The sequence below is a fragment of the Drosophila ananassae genome, chromosome XR, assembly GCF_017639315.1.
Source record: "Drosophila ananassae strain 14024-0371.13 chromosome XR, ASM1763931v2, whole genome shotgun sequence".
Classification (NCBI taxonomy): Eukaryota; Metazoa; Arthropoda; class Insecta; order Diptera; family Drosophilidae; genus Drosophila; species Drosophila ananassae.
The window spans coordinates 10,912,716-10,938,417 of record NC_057932.1 but is presented as its reverse complement, the minus strand read 5'-3'; the positions used below and the strand labels follow the sequence as shown (position 1 = coordinate 10,938,417).

General features: G+C 38.7%; 1 protein-coding gene across 12 annotated transcripts in view; it reads right to left on the bottom strand.

Annotated features, from left to right (window-relative positions):
• The window catches only part of LOC6504270 (Ca(2+)/calmodulin-responsive adenylate cyclase), a 57,496-nt gene that overhangs the window by 5,111 nt on the left and 26,683 nt on the right, over positions 1–25,702 (bottom strand). For 3 of the 12 annotated variants that reach the window (XM_032452969.2, XM_032452971.2, XM_032452976.2), the window contains exons 2-15: positions 15,165–15,437; positions 14,362–15,096; positions 12,826–12,953; positions 12,373–12,676; positions 11,245–11,511; positions 10,923–10,928; positions 8,775–9,008; positions 5,973–6,446; positions 5,116–5,300; positions 4,944–5,054; positions 4,621–4,861; positions 4,119–4,485; positions 3,139–3,313; positions 1,992–3,078 (exon numbers count right to left, since the gene is read on the bottom strand). In XM_032452969.2, coding sequence (XP_032308860.1) covers positions 1,992–3,078; positions 3,139–3,313; positions 4,119–4,485; positions 4,621–4,861; positions 4,944–5,054; positions 5,116–5,300; positions 5,973–6,446; positions 8,775–9,008; positions 10,923–10,928; positions 11,245–11,511; positions 12,373–12,676; positions 12,826–12,953; positions 14,362–15,096; positions 15,165–15,365 — 4,515 coding nt within the window. In that variant the 5' untranslated portion in view covers positions 15,366–15,437. The remainder of the gene's footprint in view (positions 1–1,991; positions 3,079–3,138; positions 3,314–4,118; positions 4,486–4,620; positions 4,862–4,943; positions 5,055–5,115; positions 5,301–5,972; positions 6,447–8,774; positions 9,009–10,922; positions 10,929–11,244; positions 11,512–12,372; positions 12,677–12,825; positions 12,954–14,361; positions 15,097–15,164; positions 15,438–25,702) is intronic. The other 9 variants (XM_032452974.2, XM_032452975.2, XM_032452977.2 and 6 more) reach the window with 5 other exon arrangements.

The window sequence follows — 25,702 nt, the reverse complement described above, 5'->3', positions numbered from 1 at the left end:
GACACATTGGTATACACACATATTCAGATATTTGTTGTGGGGTTAATCGGGGGAAGGGGAGAGCAGCGGGGCTGGAGGCTGGGGATGTGGCGGCAGTCACCGGAAAATAAACCATTTGGTTTGTGGCAACTACATTTTTTCGAAACTACTTCAAGTTAGTCTAATTTGTCTAAAATGTATGCTCTTAGTGAATTAATTTGCCTAATAGAACATTTTTAAACAAACACAAAGTCCTGTAAAATAAAATGCTAACTTTGTCTCACATTATAAACTAACTTGCAACTTTTCAACTTAAGTTAGTGTATAGATCTAAGTACCGGTTATCTATGCCTGAAATTTAGATCCTGTGATCCTATTTTATACGCTTATCATTGATTTTCCTAGTTTTAAATGTTTCAACCAACTATGTATATTCTAGGTTGTTTCACTCACAAGCATGTGCCTATTTTATTAACTATGTCTATAGATAACACTAGTTTACACCAAAAATGAACCTCCATAAAAAAGTGTTTTTTATGGTAATTTGGGGTCGGAGAACACGAAAATGACATCCGTTTATTTTTCTTAAGAACCGTTTTTGAGATATTTTTGAAAATCGTGTTTTTGAGGTCCTTTTTCAGTTTTTTGGTAATATCTCATGAAAAAAACTGTTTACAAACAAAAAAAGGATATTGATTGACAGGTATTGAAGTAACGTTTACGTGGATATATAATATGTGCAGATTGAATCAAATCTCTGTAATGCACAAGCGAACAAAGTACAAAAATAGTGTCATTTTCGACCAATTTTGAAAATTTCAATTTTTCAGATCGATTTTTGCCAAAAAAAAACATTTTTTTTTCTAAGGTTTCAATATTTGAGGGAAAAGATTTATTATTTACCAACAATTTAAGCCTAAGATTATCCAAATTGAGTAAGAAGTTTAAAAGTTATAGTAATATTAACATTTTGACATTAACATTTTGGATGCAAGTGCGTGAAGAGAAAATTGATCACAAACGAAAAAATTTGAGTGATAAATGTTTTTTTCGACCTAATTTATGAAGTGTCAAAATGTTAATATTACTATAACTTTTAAACTTCTTACTCAATTTGGATAATCTTAGGCTTAAATTGTTGGTAAATAATAAATCTTTTCCCTCAAATATTGAAACCTTAGAAAAAAAATTGTTTTTTTTTGGCAAAAATCGATCTGAAAAATTGAAATTTTCAAAATTGGTCGAAAATGACACTATTTTTGTACTTTGTTCGCTTGTGCATTACAGAGATTTGATTCAATCTGCACATATTATATATCCACGTAAACGTTACTTCAATACCTGTCAATCAATATCCTTTTTTTGTTTGTAAACAGTTTTTTTCATGAGATATTACCAAAAAACTGAAAAAGGACCTCAAAAACACGATTTTCAAAAATATCTCAAAAACGGTTCTTAAGAAAAATAAACGGATGTCATTTTCGTGTTCTCCGACCCCAAATTACTATAAAACAATCATCAATTTTAAGGTTCACTCGATTACATTTAAATTTGTAAACTAGTGTAATTAAACTTGTGCATACAGAAATTCTATAAAAACATCTTTCAATAAAAGAAGTAAAAGTCTATTCAATAAGATTCTCATGAAAAAATCAGAGATCCAAACACGAACTATACTTCACTATTTCAAGATCAGTATATGATGATTTCAATTTCCATTGCCATGCAATAATATTAACGTGTTCTATGGCTGTCCTACATACTTGTGTCTACTCTATACTTCATTCATTTCAGCAATCATGTTTATGAATAGGAAGTACCTAGCTAGTGCTTTACAAACATAAAAGTCTATTCCGGATCATGAATGTTAGTTACAAAATGGGATGGGGTTTTGGTGTAACTGGTTGGTTGCTTGCAGCCACTTGGAGGCGGGGCAGGGCGTGCTGGTCGGAACGGGCTGTTCAGAGGAGGATCTCCTTGCTCCAGAGCAGGTGTTCGGCCTCTTCACTCACCTTGGCTACCGGCGCGACGCTACTGGCATGCAAAAGCGGTTCGCTCTCCCGGCAATGGCCATAGCCCGGGTTGGTAGACGATGCCGGGTGCTGATTCTGGTTCTGGATCTGGATCTGGTTCTGATGTGGGTTCAGAGTCGGATTCAAATGGAGGTGATGCAGTGGATGATGACCATGCTGGTTATAAGGCGACACATAGGTACGTTCTCGATCGCGTCGCGGCATGATGAAGCAGTCGCCGCCTTGCACCCCGGCACTGCCGACACCCATGCCCATTCCCATTCCCAATGCCATATTCATACCCGTGTTCATGCCCATTCCCATACCCATGCCCATTCCCACATTGAGACTGCCGTGGTGCAGCGGCAGCTGCTCCATTTGGGGATGCCGGCCGCCTTGAGTTGGGTTCTCAGTGATATTAAACTCGCGCAACATTACCGAAGGAACGTGCTGATTCTGGAGTTGGAGCTGGAGCTGGTGCTGGTGCTGGAGGAGGATCTGGTGCTGAACTGGGGGTGGATGAGGGGGGCACGGTTGCTGGAGAGGAACGGCCACCGCAGCCGTTGGGTTCATCGTGGTCGCCATAAAGCCGCCTCCGTTTCCGTTGCCATTTCCCATATGTTGCTGTTCGCCATTGTGTCCATTCTCCCGGATGTTGGGCAGTCCGCCGTTGCCAATGAAGATCGGGTTCTTCTGCAGTTTGCTGTTGAGGCGCTGTTGCTGCTGCTGGTGCAAGTGGTGATGCACTGGCGGAGGCGGTGTGGAGGCAGGAAGCGGCAGGGCTTCGGACTGCTTCTGGTGGTGCTGCAGCAGGAGCTGCTGCTCCTCGCCGCCTCCAATGGCTCCAGCGCTCCCGCCACCACCGCGGACTCCGTATAGGTGGCCATTCTCCTTCTTGCTGTAGGTCTCCGTATTGACGCGGTTCTCCGGGAACTGCGAAGCCTTCATGTAGTAGTCTGGTCCATGGAGACCCTGTGGCAGGGACATGGCGTTCCGCACCTCCCCGTTCAGCGACTTGTTGCCGCTGTCGCACAGGAAGTATGTGACCATGTCGCCTTTGCCCTTCACCTTGATTGTCCCTCGACATCTGAAACGGATCATATTTTATTTAAAGGCAGATTCATACTTATTCCTTTAGCCAGCTCACCGAAACTCAAAGTGGGAGCCCACCAGGCTGTCTACCACCTCCTGTGTGACTTGGGAGTACCCCGGCACTCCGGTGGAATCCATTCGGCTAGCCACGTTCACCGTGTTACCCCAGATGTCGTACTGCGGCTTACGGGCTCCGATCACTCCGGCCACCACTGGTCCAATGTTGATTCCTGCAAAGAATAGTCGGTTAGCAGAAATCCGGAAATTGTAACTAAAATTTTTCAAAGTGATGAAGCCGGGCCCTATGCAAGGATTTTCATTTGCAATTACATGCTACAGGAAGTTCCCGATCCAATATTTGTATTACATTTTATATTATGATGCACGATGAAACGAATTAGCAGATCAAGCAGCAAAGTTGACCAATAAAAGTTCACTAATCTTTACATCAAATGTAAACCCTACAGATATTAAAAGACAACTCAAATCTAAACTCAAGGCCACTATATTAACGACCATTTTAGACAAACCCACCAAAACTGGAATAGACTCGACCAAACTAAAATGACCCGACTACGTCTAGGACACACCATCCATAGCCACCAACACTATCTGAACCAAATTCCAACACCACCTTGCCCTCTCTGCAAGCCAAGCAACTATCTTCCAGAACTCCAACCCGCTACATCTTCTCAATGACCTAAACCCAGAAAACATAAAAAAATACTATTCCTAAAAACAATATAATTATACCAAAGAATCTAAAAATAAAAATATAATAAGACTAGCTGCCTAATTTAAGAAGATCAATGTATAGAATAGAAAACGGTTAAATATTAAGTTAAGACACATACATGTATATATAACATCCCTTAAGCACTAGCAATTGACATAGCCGAAGGGCACCTTAGCCAGCGCCATAAGTTAGTCTAGTTTTGTAAAATGTTGTATCTTTTATAATAATAATAATAATAGTATTATGATGCAAAGATCACATTGTTTATAGATTAAAAAGCCAGTATTCCCGGTGCTTACCAACACGAAGCATAAAGTTGTTGTAGGAATGACTGTTTATTTCCTGAAGGGAGAGTCGCATCGCCTTCACATATTCGATCAAGGCAGTCATGTGTCGACGCACCGAGTTGGGATCGTTGGGCTGGATCTTGTACTCCGGAATGAGGCCAACGACGGCCATGTAGGTGCTGCCCACGGTCTTGATTTTGTCGATTCCCCGGAAGCGGTCCTCCTTGAGCAGCTCGTCAAAGTCGGCAATGATCTCGTTGAGCAGTCGGAGGCACTCGAGGCCCTGGTCCGAGCCATCCATCTCCGTGTAGAACTCGTTGAAGTTGGGCACGCTGGCGAATATGACGCCCACTTTGGCGTAACTTTGATGGTAGAGTTCCTGGTTGGGGGAAGAGTTCAAATCAGTGAAATAAGTCATATACAAGTACAATGATATCCTCCTCCCTGCTGACTCTGGTACTGGGTCAGTAGGGAAGGAACGTGTAGAGAAAAAGGACTGAACGGCGAGTCTCACCATGTTGTTGCGGAATTGCGCATCAAGGAAATGTGCAGCCACATGAGCGGGCAGCAAATTATGCAGTATCCGTTTGTTCGACTCCTGCAGCACGTCCATCTCCTTCTTCTCCTGGGAGGCCTGCAGCTGCCAGAGGAAGTCCAGCCGGGCGGTGCCCTCCACCAGGCGGCCATGCACCAGTATGGCAATCATGAAGATGGCGATGCGGGCCAGTGAGATCAAGTGAAGCGGAATCGAAGCGCTGGGGAGAGTGGGTCAGTGGGTAAGCGGGCTCAAAAACAATCAATGGGCCAAAAATATGCCAAACATTAGCGGTGACCTACTTGACCCTGTTGTCGTAGCACTCGAAGATATTCTGGTGCGACATCTCGATGAACAGTCCGTAGATGGTGCCCATTCCCAGCACCAGCAGCGACTTGAATATGATTGGTAGCCTGTGTGGGATTATCGCCATTAGGTTCTACTCCATAGAACTAGCTAAGACGCGGCACTCACCTCAGAAACACGGACACGGATAGGAAGGCGAATGCCGCCGACAAGGACACGTATTGGGGCAGGGAGCACTTCCGGTGCGAGTCATTCGAGTACGAGAAGAATGGGGGCTCCTGCGGCACCTGTCGACTGGTCCAAGCCGGAATAGTGCCGTTCTCGGAACAGGGGTGGTCGGAAACGCAAGTGAACTGAACGGAAAGGAGAGAAATTTAATTATTAAGCATTTAATTCTAAAAAATTTTCTGAAACCTATGTATTTATAAATTATAATTTATTTTTAATAATTATTTTTTCAACATAAAATTCTGATAAAGATTTCTGATTAAGAAAAGCTTATTCAGATTTATTGATATATGTTTTTCAATTCTTTATTGAAGTAGGATCACATTTTTATTGCCTTTTTTATCTTTTTATAGCGGAATATTTAATCTCAAGATTTTTATGGGTTAAATGCATTCAAAAATTCACATATTACTGTATTCTTACATAGTGTGATTATAGTATAATATTATACATATTATTATATTATCATATTAAAATAAGATCACATATGATAGGAAGAGTGAGAAATCAACATCGAATCTATTTTTCTACTTTCTTTTCTTAATTACAAAATTAATAAAAATAGATCAAGCGTCAAACTTAAAGCTTAAATTGAGAAATTGATTTTGCATTCAAATATGTTGACTTCCACTACCATATTAAATACTATGAGTAGTAGTCATTATTGAAAATAAATGTATCCATTTTATCACCAAACAGACAATTTTAAAATAAGACATTGAAAATCTGAGTGGAAGTTAAAGACAAAATAATTACGAGCTATGTATGTATTTTACAGGAAAGCAACCTTTACTTACCACGTTCACCTGGCCCACGGAGTAGATCAGAATGATGGTGAAGATAGTGATGGCCATGCGCAGAGTGAAGCACTCCGAGATGTCCCAGATGATCCACTTGAGCCGCACGGCCAGGAGGAGCATCAGGATGGCGCTCACCCAGATGAAGGCGGTGAGGAACAGGAGCAACAAGATGAGAGTCCGCGGCAGGGCAGTCACCTGGAGCGCAGCCCCCAGAATAAGCAACAGCAGGGAGCAGCCCATGGCGGTGGTGAAGCCCAGGTCGAAGTCCTTGTGGTACTCTCGCTCCATGTCGCTTTGCCGGAACCGCAGCGTCACCCTGTCTACGTGCTCCGACTTGTCGCAGTCCACCGAGCGGGCATTGATCGCCTGGGAGAGGAAGCGGTTGACCCGGTTGGTGGGCTGGTGATGGGCGGCCACAGAGTGTCGCTTCCGGAAGGGCCTCTTGAACTTGTCCGCCACCTTTGACTGTGACTGCAGATGCGAACAGATCCGGATCCGGCGATGCAAAGGCGCAATTTCAATCGAAAGCCATGCAAAAGGGAGCAGAAAGACAATAGATTGTTAGAGGAGCTTGCTATTCCGGCGTCTTTCTCGCTGGCTGTCGCGTGAACTGGCTGCTTGAGCTAAAGGCTTATACTCTAAGATTGGAGGTTGAAGAAAGAGTTCTACAGATGTTCGGTCGGGGTTATGGGGACTCCAACTACATGCTGGAGGCCGTGACATTGCGCAGCATGCTGGGTGAGAGAGCTGGGCAAGCAAATTCTTAATAAAATTCGAAATACGCCTGAAACATGCATGCTCGTTATTTGATGAAGAATGGAGTAGTACTGGAACCAAAGGGTGTAAATCCTTTGGGTTTAATATTAATTTAAGAAATAACCGATCTTAAAGCGACCAAAACACATATAATTTATCAATTTTCAATTCAAATAAAACTATTTACCTAATCGTGTATTTAAGAATTATAGTTTATAAAGGATACGTAATTGATATATTAATAGTAATTGGAAATATTATACTATTATCTATTTCAACTATCAAGTAAGTACGTACAGGACCATTATATGCACATTTTTAAGCACATTTTATATAGTTTTTTATCGACTTATACCTTCTAAAGACATCTAAGGTTCTATCTAAGATAAAAATATCTCCTAAATACCTTATATTTTCTATTCTGAACACATATATAAATATTTTCATTAATTTAAAGTACCTAGAAGTATCTACAAAAGAGTTTTAGGTTGATTAGACAATTTTGAACCAATTGCCAAAACCTAACGTGATGGAATTCTGAGGCTAGGCGAATTTTGAGGTCTTTTTAATTGGGCATAAGATGGGCTAACCCCCTGAAATAAAATTAAATAAAATAATATTTGGGATTTTATAAAATAGACTACTACAATTGATTACATATATTACTATATTACACTACTATAATAATATTATTATCTCACACCCTATTCTAAATCTATCATATTTTATCGGCAGTCTGAAACCGAAAATTTACAATTGTTTAAGCCTTTGTTTCTAATCATAAAGTTTCCAATAAGAAGATTAATCCTAATATATATAAAAAAATCAATTAAACATTTGGTTGGATATTAAAATTAAACGAATATCTAAAATCAAAACAACAAAAAACTTTTACTGTTTTCCATATCATTTTAAAAACGACTTTCACGGCTCTTGGAAATAAATAAACAAAAAAAATCATGACATTTGAAAACTGGAATTTATCTTATATTTTAGTAAAAACGAAAAACAAAATAAATACACAACGAAGAAAAAAATCATATAATTTCAATTGAGCACAATTTCAACGGTCAATTTAGTATCTTTTTAACAGCTCAGAAACCAACTAGATACTTTTCAATCAATGACCAATTGCAATCTCAGTCACAATCTCTTTCCTTTCAGACTTCAATAAAAGTTTATTTAATTTAAACTAATTTACGGAAAAAAAAGGGCATAAGAGACCTTGTTTCTTAAATATTAACAAAGTCAAAAAAAAAGTCAAATATATTTTCGAAATTTGCATTATCCATGCTCAGAAAATTTATTCTGACAGAAATATAGATTGGAATATGTTTGGGATTGGAAAGAACGAAGAATAAAATAAGTGGCAAATTGCAAATATTTAAATAAATTTATCTTGGAAACATAAATAATTTATAAATGCTATAAGATCCTACCAGAACAATTATTTCTATATATGCTATATGTTCTAAAGAAAATGATTATAAATCATTTATTGAGAACAAACAGGCTAAAAAATAAATACTTTAGTAATGTAATCCCTTTCCAATATACTTTTTAAATATGTTCTTATTAAAACATGTTAGGATTTAAAATTTGCTGTACAGGATTACAATAAAATATTTAAAAACATTTAGAACCAGCTTTGAATTCCAATAATTCCTTGCCTTGAAGTTCGACCCCGCACTGAAGAAACAACCTTTTTCGTGGGAATGCAAAAAATGATGAGAAGCTTGTTTTATTTGAAGTAAAGCCATAACTTATTGAAAAATATGTCGATTGAAGGTGCCTGGAAGCCCTTGAAAAGCGGAACTCTATGAAAGCAATGAATGGACGAACACACTTATGGAACAATCAGACTTAGCACATATATTAAAAACGAATGCGATTGAATGATTGAAAGAACGTGCAAGAAAAACACATGAACGACACAGAGAAACTGAAAGGCTTGAACGATTGAACAATTGAACTATTGAACGATTGAAACAAACGATTGAAGAAAAGATAGGATTGGTTTGCTTTTCTGGCTGTTCTGCTCACTTTATTGGTCTTGTGATCGTGCCTACGTATGCGACTAATCGTACTCGCTGTTGAGTTGGGATTTATGCCTACGGTCACTTGTACACCACTGCCCCCACCACATCCACTTCCACTTCCACTTCCATTTGCACTTGCACCACCAGCACCACCAACTACACCGCCAACGGCGACACTGCCGTAGGCCATGGAATGCGATGGCGGTGCTGCATGCAAAATCTTTTGCAGCCGAATCACCTAGAGATCGGAGAATATACACAGTTTCATGTAAATCTTAGTGAGCATTTCAGTGTTGTAAGTGTTTTTTTATAAACTTATCGTAGTGTCAATAGTGTCGAAAAAATTAAAATAACAGTAGCAAGAGGTACTATTAATCGAAGAACATGGTGCTGTAAAACATTTGATTTAAAGTACCGATGACATTACAAATCTGAGAAAATCGGAAATGTAAAAAAATAGCAACTTTCGAATAATGCCATAAATTCTTTGAATAAGCTTTGTTGTTAATCTTAAAAATTTCTTTAATTTGCTTGCTTTTTTGGGTAAATATTTAATGTGTTTATAGCATAGATGACTATAAAAAGCTTTATACAAAAATTATTTCGATCCTTGAAATTAATCATAAAGGAAGGTTTGAATTAAAATAATTTTGAAAACTTTACACAACATTTTTGTCATGAAAAAACAAAACAACAAAAAAGTCATGAAAGGCTCATAGGTAATGTGAGTTGCTATTTTTAAATGAAATACGATTTTATTGAATTTTTGTAAAAATAATCTTTAAATAATGTATTATTATAAACATTTTCGCAACCTCAGTTTTAGCAGTTATCGGTTTTATCAAATTACTATCAATGTTTTTTCAGCACTATCGGAGCGGTGTGAATAGTTAAGAAAAAAGAATGCATTAGGAGAAATTAAATCTTAGCTATAAAACTAAAATAGGGAGCATATTGTAGCAGCAAAACTGTGCGCAAGCCTACGGTATTAAAAGTCAATTAAATTATAGCCTTCTCAATGCGTTGATACTTTGAAATTTTATGAAACCAAAACCAACTTCAAGTAAACTACTATTAATATACTTTTACAATATTGAATTATTTTAAACTATCAAAATTAATTTATTTAGTTTTAAATAAGCAACTTTATCTAAGACTGTACATACATATATATTACTTCATCTTTATTTAATATATTTAATTATTTCCTTGCTACTTTCTTTTTTTATTTTTTGTGTGCATATAAAATAAAAATCAACTGCCACAATGGGCAGGCATTTTTTTAAACATTTTGAATTTAGGAAAAGACTTCAAGCCTCGTTTATCAATAGAAGAGATAGATATTTATACTGAAAGAATTTCGATGGAGGAGCCATACCATATAATAGATACTATGCTTTTTAGATACTAAGGTTTATAGTTACTAAAGGCATCAAAACAATTTGAATTGATTTTGCATTCGGACAAAATGACAGATGAACGAGGCATATTCCAAAGAATACTTAAAAAATTAAAAGTATTGCTATTTTTTGCTCAATATTCAAGCTTGAAAATGTTTACTATTTACCAACGAGAGTGTAACCTCCAAGCTCTAATGAGAGCTATCGTGTATCTACGCTCGAACGGATTCGTGCTAAACGTATTTGTGTTTTTCCGTAACTATAGTACTGCCTAGAACCGAAAGATAACGTTGTTGTCTCCGCAGCCGGGTCATTTAAGTTAACCCACCTTAGAATAATATGCACGTTGGCGGGTCAATTACTTCTAGAACCAATCTACAATATACGCGCACAACACCGAGGCAAATGCAATCAACGAAACGTATTTAATATGTTTCACACTACAGCAGTTAGTGGCGCAGCACTTTGGACTACGATTGCCAATATTAATATACGTATTAATGCTATTGGAACGGATACATAGTACTTATAAGTCGGCATAAATAAATAATAATTCAAATTCGAATTCAAGGCGACTACGGAAAAGAAGAGCCTAAGATGTACAGAAAACGAAAAACTCAAAAGAGAGGCAACTGAGGCGGAATAACGGTAACGGTTATGTTATCGGTAACGGTTATGCTATCGGTTATCGGTAACGGATTCGGGTTTCGACTGGTGGCAGACATACTTAGACATGGGCGAGGCAAACTTACCGCATCCTGAAATAGAACGAAAGGAAACAAATCAAAATACGAAATTAAAGGGAGATCGGGGGGTTGGGACCTCCGGGATATGGTACTCCACCTGTCAGGCCCTCCATCTGGATCACCTGCCACCCGCAACCCGTAACCCGTACCCCGAAACCCATCATCCGTGACCCGTGACCCCAAAACCAACCCGGACATGCACAGAACTGGAGCTATAGTAACAGAACACAACCGAGCTACAGGAACAGGAACTCTTGAACTCCCAACACAGATACACCCCCCATCCCGCTCCCAGGGCGCCGTTCGGCGGATGGGTCAGGCCACTTACCTTGCGGGATCCCTTTTCCGACACCTGGACACTGCCGGCGTTCGCCTCGCAGGTGCTGCCGCGTGCCACGCCCACCGCTCCGACCCCGCCCCCCAGGGCACCAGCCGCCGAGGGGAAGGACCCGGTGGCGATGTTCGAGAACGGCACTGGCTCCGAGAACTTGATGGTGTGCAGCAGTTGCATGACCACGTTGGACACGTTTCGAAACGACAGCTTCCGCCGACTGCCAATCGCGGATCGGACGCCCAAGGTGTTCAGCATGAGAGGCTAGAAGAGGAATATTAAGAACCATTATTTAGAGATTAAATAAACAATGATGAGATGTAAATATAAAAATAAACCTATGAGATGTAAATATAAAAATACTTTAGTTTAGCTCTTTCATAATAGATTGAAATTGTCAAAATAAATAAATTAGTAAGTCAAAATCCCCCTGTTGGTATTGTAATTCATCTTAAACTTAAGCCCAAAATGGCTATATTCGATAGCTAGCACTCTCCTCTATAATCTTAAAAAAAAACATGTTGAACAAAATTAACAATAGTTGATACTGCTATAGTCAATAAGTCTTGCACTCCACGCCGCTTCTCTAAATATGTTTTTAATGAAATTATTTACAAAATTCTCCTTAATCGTCCACTTAGGCTACACTTTTATTTCTACATATAAACTGAAAAGCTATTGTTGGGGGGGTTGTTATAGGAGTATGGCATATACATATGTATATAATTTATAGTACAGGGTGCTCCATCTTTTGTGTCGGTATGTAAACATGGAATAACTTTGAGAAAAAACACCCGATTTCTATAAGTAATGTATTTTTATTCAGTTTGGTTCCTACCAATTTTTTTTGGGCTAGTTTTTGAAAACAATATCAATTAAGTGGCCACCTTTATTAGCAATTACAAAATGACTCCTTTTTTCTGCGTTTCGTTTGTATATATTTTTAAAATTTGTTTTCGTTTGTAATTTTTAAATTATTTAGAATTTCTATCCATATTATCCATATATAGCTATATTCTAACAAATAAAATATTATCTATCTTATTGAGACTATCAGACCATGATACTGAATTGAATCTTGAACTCCAAGCATGTTCCATGCCTCCAAGGAGGTGCTGGACTCACCTTGCGGCGATGTGGCGGTGGCACGATGAAGAAAGTGTCCACTCCATGGTCACGGAGGTACGAGGATCGCTCGTCTCCGTGGCCGGCCTCCACCTCGTACTCCCCAGAGAGCGAATCCAGGGTGGCCCGCGTAACATGCACCCGGCCGGGCTCCCCGCCCGACTCCATGTGGTTGGCCAGGGTGACGTCGTTGGACCAAACGTCGAACTGCCACTTCCGGAGGCCCAGAACACCGCAGAGCACTCGGCCCGTGTGGATGCCAACGCGCATGTTCAGGATGACGTCAGTGGCCTCCACCACAGTGCTGTGTAAAGTGAAGGGAAATAATTTCATTAAAACGCATGTGGAGGATGCTTGTAAGCCGTAATATGGATTAAAATGTCATAAAATCAGATAGCTGCTATCTTAATGGAATGAAATGAAACAAAATGTTTGAACAAACGGTCTCCTTACGCAATGGCATCGATCATATCGAGTCCCATTTCCACGGCGCACTTGGCATGATCCTTTCGAGGTTCTGGCAGGCCGGAAACGCAGTAGTAGCAGTCACCAAGGATTTTAATTCGCAAGCAATGGTTGTCCTGGCAGAGCAGAATTATATAAAGATAAAATGTTTATTTTAATTTTTTTAAAATTTTTGTGCGTAAATCTTAAACTTCCATTATAAATATTTAAAGTACGTTAAATATTGTCTATCTTGTCTAAATATATTGCCTAAATATATCCATATTTAATTTAGTTAAAATTGTAATTTAGTAATTAATAAAAAAAATAATAATTTTGTTAAAATTCTTATTTTAAAACTCCTAAGCAGATAAGCTTCGTTTTAAGAGATATCTTTGAAAATTCTATTCCATATTTTAGAAGATATCTGGAGATATATTATATTTCCAAGTTTCCAACAGCCCGCACGGGACATTTGTACGCCTTCAAAGTTAAAACAACGGCAAAAAAGAAACGATTTTTCCTGATGAAATACTTAATAAATAGTTTTTTATTAGCTCTATTATTGAAAATCAAGAGACTCGCTTGTGGCTTGTGAGGTCAACCAATTCCAATGCCAATTTCAGCGAGCCCAGAGGATATTGCCTCTGAAATTTTGCCTTTAATGAAATTAAAATAAAAAATTAATTTTAAACTTTCGTGCGTTGAAGCTTCTTTGAAATGGATATGATGCCTTGCGTAGTTTTTAAAATTCTATTTATAGTAAATCGTGCACGGAACAAAGATTTCCATAAACTTATTTGCAAATTATCTTGTTCAGTCAGTGAGATTTTTCAACAACTATCCTAAATCCACTCTAAACAATATAACCAGGATTATAAATTAAACGTTATAATATGTTTTGTTTGCATGCAGATGAAATTGGAAGATCCAAAGATAGACCAATTGATAGTGCGAGTGCAGTGAAATTGGTAAAGAGAGTGAGTCCCGACACAGACTTAGGTGCTAAAGCTCTCTAAAGATAGGCTCGTTGAAGGCGACCAACTACCAACTACGGCAATAAGAACTTGTGACAAATATCTAAACTCAGTATGCTTCATTTAGAACGATGAGTGGCGGCTGCTGCCTGACCCGACATACATACATATCTATTAACTGAACCACTTTTTAGGTGTTTTTGAATTTTACTTTTATAAGACACCTTATAAGGAAATTTGGTATAAAGACAGCAAAAATGTCAATGATATGAAACTGCCCTTGAGCTAAAAATAAATAAAAATCATTTTTTTAATTTTACATAGTAAATGGCAATATTCTCTTGGGCATAAAAGTGGTATGTACTCTGAAACATATTTTAAACATTCTCTTATAAAAATGCACAAAAAAATTCTATTCTATTCTATTATATAAATTTCTATTACATAGAACATTATATTTTTCGATCCTGGAGGACCATTAATACCATGAACCATGAACCAGGAACTCTGTAAAAGCCCATATATCCCTATACTTTTATTTAATTCCTTTAAAATACCCTCTGCTTACATGGGCCAGTTGGTCGAAGCGGCCAAAGAGCTCGTTGAGCAGCCGGACCAGCTCCTGGGCGCTGCACTGGGAGGAGAGGACCGTGAAACCGACGATGTCCGCAAAGAGGATGCTCACGTTCTCGTGCTTCTGGATATAGATGCGATGGAACTGGCCGGCCACCGGCGAGAGGATGTCGTTCTTCATCTGCATGGCCACGTGCTGGGGCAGGACGGAGAGGAGCAGGCGCTCCAGCTTCTCGTTCTCGTCCTGGATCTCTAGCCGGGCGGCAATGCAGTTACGGGTGTCGAGGAAGGTGCGTCGCTGGGCCCGCTCCATCATGATGTTGACCACCAGCCCGGCCACGTTCACGCCGATGAAGATGACGATGTTGGCAATCAGCTGGTTATACTCCAGGTACCGGAGGGTGTCCGTGAAGATCTTGTATACCGTCAGGCTGATGTGAACCGAGGGCAGGGCTATTCCGAAGGCCACCGCCTCCCAGATCTGCAGCGGCATCATCGCGTAGGCCAGGAAGACCACGAACACGATCTGCCAGACACCCTCGGCCATCACCTCCTTAGTGTCCACCGGGAAGACACTGCCCAGGGTGGGCATCGACACCACGCAGATGCTGGCGGTGAAGAGCAGGATGCCGTAGCAGAGGGTCGGCAGGTGGTGGTCCTTGATCACGGAGCACTGCAGCAGGACCAGGATCACTGCGAACAGCACGCACACGATGGCGTTGAAAATGTTCTGTGGGGATGTGAGAGTGGATGTTGATGTTAGTGTTGGAAGCTCACTTTTTTTTCCAGTGCAATTACCTGGAAGGTGGGCGCATTATTGAAGGACAGCGACAAGGCCGCCATGACGCCGCAAAGAACGACGACGAGGGCCACCACGCCCAGCACCGAGAAGCGCTGCAGCTTGAGGGTGTACCGCTGGTAGAGACATTCCAGCTCGTCGTTCTCGAACCGCAGCGTGTTCAGCGGGCGGCCGCGGGTCGCTTTCACGGCATGGTCCATGCGGCGTCGCCGCCGCTGCCGCTCGTGGGCGGCTGCCTCCGATGTTCGCCAAAAGGGGTGTGTTGGCCTGGGCTGTCGAGAGAAGAGTAAAAAATAAAAAGAATTATTAAACGCGTAGGTTTTAGTTTGTGGCTTAAATATTAAAAGTTTAGGGACTCTTCTCTGCCAAAGCGAGAATTCTCTCTCCATTCATCTCAGCATCGCTTCAGAAGCTTGAGAACCACTCAAGAACTAAACGAAAACTTTGCCAAAATCAGTGGCAAGACGGAGCATAGACTCTGTGCCACAGAGAAAAATTAAAAATATTTCATCTTAAACTCATCTAACATATATTGTACAATATTATTCATTATATTTTCCATATTTGAAATTCTCTGGCTTTTTAGGCCCATTGTTGTCGACTGTACTGATACCCAGTACTTTTCAAATGTTATTCTAAACTCCCACAAAACCAGAATTTTCTGCAGAACCATATTGCTGACTTCTTACAATTTTCTCTTCTTATCCAGTGACTGTCGACTGTGTGTCCCTAAGGACTGTGAATAAATCGAAAGTTTTGCAAATTAAATAATGAAACTTTGAAAAAAAAATTGAAAAAAAATTTAAAATTTAAAAGTCACTTTAAAGTGAAAAATGACCATGAAAACAACTGAGATACTTTATAAAACAACTGTATAATGAATATTTGGATTTTTCTCTATAAGAACATACTGGAAAAATTCGACGATTTTCAACATTTTGATCCTGGTTGGCCTGTATCTGGAAATGCGCATATGATATATGGATGGATACTACCATATATCTGTGTACAAAGTTGTTAAATTATTTTCATTTACCAAAAATCTGTTTCATAAGCTTGCACGTAATTTATTTTATACACTCTTTGAAATTAAATGGCGCTGAAAATGTGGACCGTCGCCAAAAAGAGCTTTGTATGGAAATATTTATTTCGTTTCTTTATAGGTGAGTGCTTAACACTAAAATTGCCTTTTACAGATTCATACATTTAGTTGTGAGTATTATTTTTTAGCTTGTATATTTTACACGTAAAAGGAGAACTAATACACTTCCTGTTCATCACAAGTACAGGGTATCAGCACTCAAAGGGTCCCGGTGGCAAGCAAACTAAAAAATACGGCAAATACGGACAAGAATTTCGAGCAGCTGACCTTCAGCCGCTGCACGCTGGCCATGTGGATTGGGGTGGTGGGTGGCTCTTTGGGGAATGGGAAGTGGAAAGTAGAAAATGGACGTATGCTCGGTTCGTGGCACGCAACCAATGGAGGGGAAAGCGTCAACCTGAACGACGAACGACGAGCGGAGCAGCCCGAAATAACCTCTCCTGCTGTGCGCCGAAAATATCGGCTAAAATTAAACAGCCACAAGCTGACGTGAAATCAATCAGTGTTCAAAAACATGTCCCAGCGATGCCAGTGGACAGTGGGCGGTGGGCGGTGGTCAGTGGTCATCCCACGCAGTTGAAGAGGCCCGCAGAGCACACCCGAAAGAGTTCTGCTGACAAGGGTCTTCGTTGGGAGATTAATGGCGATTAGTATGCGGCGATCTACCGAATTCATTAAAATATTCTGCAAATTAATTTCGCAAATAAAATCCGTAATTAGCCGGCTCTAACGAGTGCAGCGTGGAATACCTGGCCGCCGCCAATGGATCGATGTCTATATTCGGCCGGGCCAGAGACGTTAAATCAATTAGGCATGAAAACATTTATAGGCAGCGCGGCTACAGGCAGTTGCCACACACCCCAGCTCGCTGCTGGTGGAAGGTGCACGGTATAAGGTGTGCGCCCACCTCCTCGGGTGGCGGATGATGTCAAGCTGCAGGCACAGCGGTCTCTCGCCAAGGTCGCCTTCAGGTGTCGCCAAGTTGCCACCAAGGGATAAAGGATTTACAATGGAGTTGGGCTGTAGCTGCCCTGCAAGCCACCCATCACCTACCAACAATAACAAGGCATCCTATTAGAAATATGTAGAAAAAATACTCTTAAATACTTGCCTCAAAACCCTATTATTATTTTTAATATTTTTATTTTTAATAATTTATATTATTGTTATTATAATCTATTAAAGTTTTTACGCAGGAGCCGGTCTTAAGCCGAATTAGAATGCCAGAAGATTTATATTATATATAGAGATGCAGATATATGAAATATTATTTTTGAGTTTGAAAAAAAAAGGATTAGAATTCTACAATTCTTTGTCCTTGTGCAAAGACAAACCAAGCGGAAGTTGATATACCATTGCATGACTTTTTTAAAATATGAGATTAAAAACTCCTAATTAGTTGAAGAAAATATTGCTTAACTAACTATAATAAATTCAATAAAATTATTTCGAGTTTTTCCTTAAATCCAAACATGGTATGATCTACTGATTTCAATAAGAAAAAAAAATCTTCCATAGGAAAAAGTTTTGGGGAGAAAGCATCAGATTTCAGTTTGGATCAATATTCCAAAGATATGGTAACTGCTGGATGACAATTATTTATTTTAGTTGGTATACATACATTATAAAAATTATATGCATTAAAAAAAATGATGCTCAACGCATTTAAACGGCCTAAATAGTTCAATAAATGGTAATATTATATTTGATAAATTTCTTCTCTTAGGTGTACCGCGGAAACTGTGGGTGATGGAACCTATGTTTGTTCTGGGCTTTGGTTCAGGGGAGCCTAAAGGATATGGAGCAGGTGAAATTATGCATGGAGATTTTTTTCTGTTGGCCTGTGTTATTTATTGAACAAAAGTAAGAATTCGAATTTGAAAATTGATGGAGGATGCGCATAGATTACACAGTAATCTTCAGAAGTGATTCTGAACTTTTGAAGTGACATAGTAGGAATTGTTCATTGGGTCGAGTATATCACAAAACCATTTTTGAAATATTTTTAACACCCTCAAAATCTTGATTTATGGTTAAAAAACCGTTTTTCGGGACTTGTTTGCGCTTAAAAATTCCTGAAGGCGTTTTTTTCAACCGATTTCAAAATTTTTGGTGTTTTTTAATAGTGAAATGTTGTATCTTTTGAAAAAAAAATATATCTTCGATTTTGTTAAACAGAAAGAACAAAATTTTTACATCTGAAACTGAAGTTTTCGACTTTCGTTCGTGTTTTTCGGATTTTAATGCCAGTTTTTTGGTACAACTTAAAAAAATTCTGTCATTTTTGCCACATATCAATGTTGTCTCATTAATTCTGAATAAAATTAGACAAATTTCATCAAAAAATAATGAAAATTGGTGAAGTTATAACGCTTTTCCCAAAAAAAGTCAATTCAACCTAGCGAGCGCTCCGGAGTACCTGTGTGTATAAGACAGGAATATGCTCTTCCTCTTATAGTGCTCCCATGGTTTTATTGACTTTTTTTGGGAAAAGCGTTATAACTTCAACAATTTGTATTTTTTTTTAATGAAATTTGTCTCGTTTTATTCAGTATTAATGAGACAATATTAATATGTGGCATAAATGACAGAATTTTTGTCAGAAGAAAGCAATATACTCTTATTCTTATACACATTGTTACTCCGGAGCGCTCGCTAGGTTGAATTGACTTTTTTTGGGAAAAGCGTTATAACTTCACCAATTTGCATTATTTTTTGACGAAATTTGTCTCGTTTTATTCAGAATGAATGAGACAACATTGATATGTATCAAAAATGGCCGAATTTTTTTAAGTTGTACCGAAAAACTGGCATCAAAATCCGAAAAACACGAACGAAAGTCGAAAACTTCAGTTTCAGATGTAAAAATTTTGTTCTTTCTGTTTAACAAAATCGAAGATATATTTTTTTTTCAAAAGCTACAACATTTCACTATTAAAAAACACCAAAAATTTTGAAATCGGTTGAAAAAAACGCCTTCAGGAATTTTTAAGCGCAAACAAGTCCCGAAAAACGGTTTTTTAACCATAAATCAAGATTTTGAGGGTGTTAAAAATATTTCAAAAATGGTTTTGTGATATACTCGACCCAATGAACAATTCCTACTATGTCACTTCAAAAGTTCATTCACTTTTGTCATTTTTGTAACACTGTGTTATCCTTCAAAAACTCTAAGAACCAAATTTACTAACTTTGCCTTGAACCAAAATTCAATGGATTTATATTTTATTCTGAATATATCTTTTATTTCTGAATAATATCACTTAATTTTTTTCATTATTTTCATTTCATGTTTTATTTAAATAAAATGTTATTGCATTAGAAATATATTTATTTTACTTAAAAATGCATTTTGTACACTTTTATACTTAATTATTATTATTATTAAATTATTTTACTTTTAAATGCAGTTCCTTACTTTGGAATTTAGAAGCTTTGGAATTAGTTTAGGACCCATAAAATTTCGATTGGAGTCCGCTTATTACAAAAGCTTATATGACTTGAAAATTTTTTTGTTCCCAACGTGGGTTCTACTTACGACGCATATACTGCTCCAATTTATGGTCTATCTTATATAATATTTTTCGTCGAATTTAAGCTGCAATGGAAATGGCTTCAGTAAGGACTAGGATCTATTTCAATTTATGTTTCTAAATAATCTTGGGTTGTACTACGGAGCTTGTTTGGTGCTAACTAAATCAGATAAATAGATTTTATTTATATATCTGCTGATGACATGTTTGATTTATTCAATTTAACTTTATTACGGAGCTTGTATCATTCTTCGTCAGTTTATTCCGTTAATAGTATATATACTGTACCCTTGCATTATATTATTATTATAATTATACAATAATAATAATTATAATTATAGTTTTGATAGAAATGTACACTCTCCTTATGAGTTTAAAAACTATTCATTTAGCTCTGCTGTAGCATCGATGGTACGATAAGATATAGATGTACGTAATATCAGACTTTTAGCCTAGCTTCGTTTTCACCTTTAACAATTATTTACCTCTGACAGGTTTCAAAAGCCAAACATAACATTAAATTCGAAAACAAAGCCGGGAAATGCAAACAAACAAGCTTGTTTGGTAAACAAACGAGCAGTTCAAGTCTGGGAGTGATGGCAGCCAGCGATCGCCTGGAGACTCAAACTCAAAGATAGTTTTCGTAATTATGAATCAATAGAACTGCCAAACAGACAGAAGTCTTTTCATGACCACACTTACGCAAGAGCCCTTCGGCGCTGGGCACTTTCAGTTTCTGGTCAACAACCTCTCCAATAGCGATCGCGCAGAGCTCTCCCCTGCGGGCCCCCAACCCATCCAGCGGATCATGTTGGGCCTGGTGTTTGAACAGTTGTCGCCAAGATCCCGCCGAATTTAGACGTCAAGAAAGAGCCAGTCACTCAGTCAGTCAGTCAGTCAGTCGGTCGGTCGTTGATTCGTCGCCAATTTGTTTGCCTGTTTGCTCGGCTCCACTACATGTGGGCTGTTTGAATCGCTCGGGATGTGCGCATTTCGAATTTGCATTTTCGCAGTGACATTAATATAATGAGACGTGAATATTTTCACATTGCGTCCACACACCCGCAGCCCATAGCCCCATAGCCCCATAGCCGCGGCGTTTGTCCAAAATTTGTTTATTCTACTTGTCCGAAGGCATTTCTGAGTTATGCAAGTGCCAGCCCCCTCTCGCACATCGCACGGCCCGGGCTCGAAATCGAACTCGGACTCGATCCGAGCCACACCACTGCCAGCAAAAGACCAAAAACAAGCCGGAAAATCGCTGCCCTGCGCCGCCATTACACATTCATATCAAGTGGGGGCTGCGTGCGTATTTTGGAAATGATATTAATGCGTCCTACATGTAGTAGGTGGCGGCGAGATGTCGTTCTCCCCAATGCCACTGCGGCACTGAGCCAATTAATGCGTACGATGGCCCTCCATTGATCGATGAATCGAGTTGGTTGTAAGGGGCTTGAGTAATTCCAACAGCAGACCCACCCATCCACCCACACTTCCCATCAAACACCTCGATAGATGGCCATGTCACTGAAAGAAATCAAACAGATCCAGGGAATGGTAGATCTTCTGGCTATGCGTTGGGATTCAAGCTAAAGTCTCTTCTCAAATGAGAAGATTTAAAAGATCTGTTTTTAAAAGAGTCTATAAGCCAGGCATAAAGTCTATAAAGTCATCTAAAGTAACAATATCACTCCCCTACAGCGACACCTGATTATACGAGAATTGTGGTTGAGAGTTTGACTGTTGAGCACTCCAAGTATACAAGTACTTGTGGCTAGAAAACATCTTTAAGTTGAAGTTGATTAGGAAACCTTTTTGGTCTATTATCTGTCAACAATTGTTGTATTTATTTTATTTTATTTATTAATCTAAAGCTAACAAATAGTTCTAAACTAAGAGCTAAGAGCTAAGTATAGCTAAGGCCTTTGGTTCATCTTGTTTTATGGGTTATGGTATTATACCATATTATACCATGGGTTATGGTAATGACCATATTTTGCAATGGATTCAGATTTAAAATAACTGTTGTGCATTTATAATTACTAGATATTTTCTTTATACATTTAGAAACTCTCTAACTCTTCTCTAGAATGTTGAGGATGTTTTCCGAGTTTTTATTTGTGGGGATGGCTATTGTGGTAATATGGTTGTGGAGGAGAACGGAACGTTGTATGGTAAGGGCGGGGCAGGTAAAGTTATTATTCATTTCATTTATTAATAAACATAAATTGATTCAACGAGTACGAGTCTTAGTCAAGAGAGCCGAATAAAAAAGAGTTTGATATTTTTCTAACTTCCAACAAAAAAATAAACTTTCCAAACTAGGGTTGGGTCCGGCTGGACAAGATTTAGGCGCCTGTAGCCATCCGAAAAATGAAAAAATGAAAAATTCCCAATATTAATGCGATAAAGATTATACTGAAATAATTTAATAATAATTAATTGGTTCTTAGTGACATCATAGTGACTATCTAAAGCTAAAATAGAACAAATTTGTTGACTTTGTAAAGTTTTTGAAAAATATTAGCAATTTTAAATTCAAAATTCTTAAATATTAGAACTTTATATATCGTACCAAGCGGATCGAAGAAGTAGTTTCAAGAAATTCTAAACGACGAAACTAAAACGGCTTTTGGTTCAAAAACAAGAAAAATTTAAAAAAAAATCCCTTAGATATATATTCTTCATTTTTAGATTTTTTCAAATTTCTAGATTAGAAGACTATAATTTTAAATCTCCTTGCTCAAGTATTTGTAGTTTGTACCGGTTGCATAAGTAATTAAAAGCTTCATAATTAATAATAATCATTACTTGAAGGCTAGTTTAAGGTTAGTGATTAATTAGGAGTCTATTTTATTCAAATTCACGAATTAAAAACTGCAGTGCCTTGCAATTATTTAAATTTCTATCAAACATGCACACATTCCGTGGCATTATAAAATACAAGCACATCCATGAAATAAATAGAAATGAGAGAAAATTAAATTTTTGGAAAGAAATCAGGTATATGTATGGCCGTTCCAATGTGCATTTGTTCGTCCGCCTGAAGTCCACCTCGCGCCAAATGAAACTTGACAGTTTTTCGTGTTTTCGAATGACGGACACTCACTCTCGTTTGGGGGCCACTCGCGGTTCTTTGACGGCAGCCCCGCCGCCCCAAGATCACGGCGAGTACAGCGAGGGGCTTTGGCCCTTTCCCTTTCAACCAAGCCGAGGGAGAACCGAGTGAGTTCTCCACAAGCTGATGGACCCAGCACCAGAAAATGCCTCGTTCTAGCGACTCCCGACCAATCAATCAAAATTCAATTTCCAATTTTCGCGTTCGACGTCTGGCGCCCCGCCGCAGACCGAGCAAAAGCCATAAAAGAGCCAAGTGACGCAATTTGGCATTAGAGAAAAGGCAATCCGCATCTCCTCCGCTATAGAACACGGTCTGTGTGGCCCCTGAACTGTCTCTGCATAGAAGGAAGCCTGCGCCCGAAGAACAAATCAATAAAAATCAGACATAGAGCCAGAAGCGGGAAATGCAAAATTCCATTCGGTTGGGGCACACATTGGTCCCAAGATGGATCGCATGTATCATCCTTACTACGGGCCCCATCCATCCATCCAGAGCACCGAGCTCATCCGCCATATGGCAAGAAAATTGATTTCCAACCCACCACCCACATCCGCGGCGGGCGCTCTCAAAGGAAAGCGATAGAACAGGTTCTGGTGGACAACAAAGTTGTCTCTTGGCGGCCACTCGCACAAAACTAATTATATCCCAGCCGGAACCTCTCCGCCGTATTCCATTACCCGGCCGGGTTCACAGAGGCCCACAAGTCCCCTTTTTGGCTCTGGCCTTGCCGGCGGCCGAGATAAAATCAATTAGTGCATCCGCTGCCGGGTTTCGCCGACCACTTTCACGGCTTCTCCATCGCGAAATAAACAAATTATTTCGATTTAACTATAACTATACTATAGTGCATTTTGGGTTTTCTATAATGGATTCGAGAATTCAAAATGCGGAAAATCATAAAAGGGGTTTCTCAACCAAGATATGGCTGTTTTGAATTTTATTTCAAAAACATATCGGAAGAGGAATAAACAGTCCCAGTGTCGGACCAACAGAATACTATATACTTAGAAATACTAAGTTTTCTTCAGCTTAAATCTTCAAACTTTGGTTTAGTAAATTTTGATTGGCGGGAACACTTACTAAAGTCTAGACCCCGAAGCCTAGTCTTGAAATTTGAAAAAGATACAAAACGAAATGCTTTTTCATAATTCTACAGTTTAGATGTCCCTGAAAGGATTTTATTTAAAATAATTGTATTTTCACTTTATCGCACAACGAAAACTATTCATTTACAATTTATAATGTTTTTCAAAAAAAAAAAATTAGTGAACAAATTTATTTTTTATAGCCGCTATTTTATCGAAAAGAAAATTATTTTCTTAAGATTATAATCTAATTATTTCATTAAGATTGAGACTTCACTCTTTTCGATTTCGGCAGGAGTCTAAAGCGGGCCAAGCAGGTTAATAACTCCTTGTCCCCTCCCTACGTGGGGAGGCAGATCTTCATGAAATATAAGTATTTTGTTTTTTGAACTTATTTTGTAATAAAAATTGTAATAAAATTTTAAATTATAAATAATGTTATAAATTTGGGCCTCTTAACACATTTAAATTTTAAACTATATACATATGCCACATTTTTTTATACCCTTGCAGAGGGTATTATAATTTTGGTCAAAAGTGTGCAACGCAGTGAAGGAGACATTTCCGACCCTATAAAGTATATATATTCTTGATCAGGATCACCTTCTGAGTCGATATGAGCATGTCCGTCTGTCTGTTTCTACGCAAACTAGTCTCTCAGTTTTAAAGCTATCGAGTTGAAACTTTGCACACATCCTTCTTTCCTTTGCAGGCAGTATATAAGTCGGAACGGCCGGGATCGGTCGACTATATCCTATAGCTGCCATATAACTTATCTAAAAAATACTTAAAAAATGACTAGTTATATCATCATGATGAGTCTTATTCGTTCTTATTTATTTTATTCTTTAATGGATTCCGAAGGTCACTAATTTAAATATTTTCCATATATTTATTTTTTCATAAAAGTTCGAACCTTTCAACTACATATGACCTTACTAGCTAGTAGTAGGAAGTCCCACTTGGGCTCCCCTGCTATACTACTATGATGTAGTTGCTTAATATTTTCAAATATTTCATATTTTATTTATGTATTTCTAGCATTACGCCTTTAAAGACAACTATTAATGGAAGCTATGACTTGAAACTTTCAAATCGAAGGGTTCTCTTAGAAGAGCTACCAAATTATTGATGTAAACAATAGTTACAGTAATTACCCCCTATTCTATTTTTAAGCTGCACTTGCCTTTCTCGCAGTGTGCTCTCTTATCTGGACTGTCTACTTGCCACTAGTTCCGAACAGAAGTCATCTCCGCCGCATCCATTGTGGAGCCAGGCAAGAGGCGCGCGGAGGGCAGCGTCAACTGCCGGCTTATCTCTCAGGTAGACTCAGGTGGGTTCCGCTGGCCCAACACCTCTGTTTACGTGACTCTTCAATGCAGTGCAATGCACTGCCAGCTGATACAATACCTATGTACAAAAAAAAAACAAAAAAACAAACTTTGGAAACGCAGCCCCCTCTCGACGTCTTCCCCAAGCCACCCACCCACTCACCCACGCTCCCGAGCGATGAGCTCAGTAGCTTTTTGCCTTTTCAACTGAAACTGAAAAGCAGCCCAACTCTGAGAACTCTTTCAACCTCATCGATAAATCCAACACATTTTCACTGAAATTTCTTCTGAAAGCTTACATCTTTAGTTCTTTGGAGATAATATTTATAGTGGACTTTTCCTCTTTGTTCCTTGTTTATAAAAAC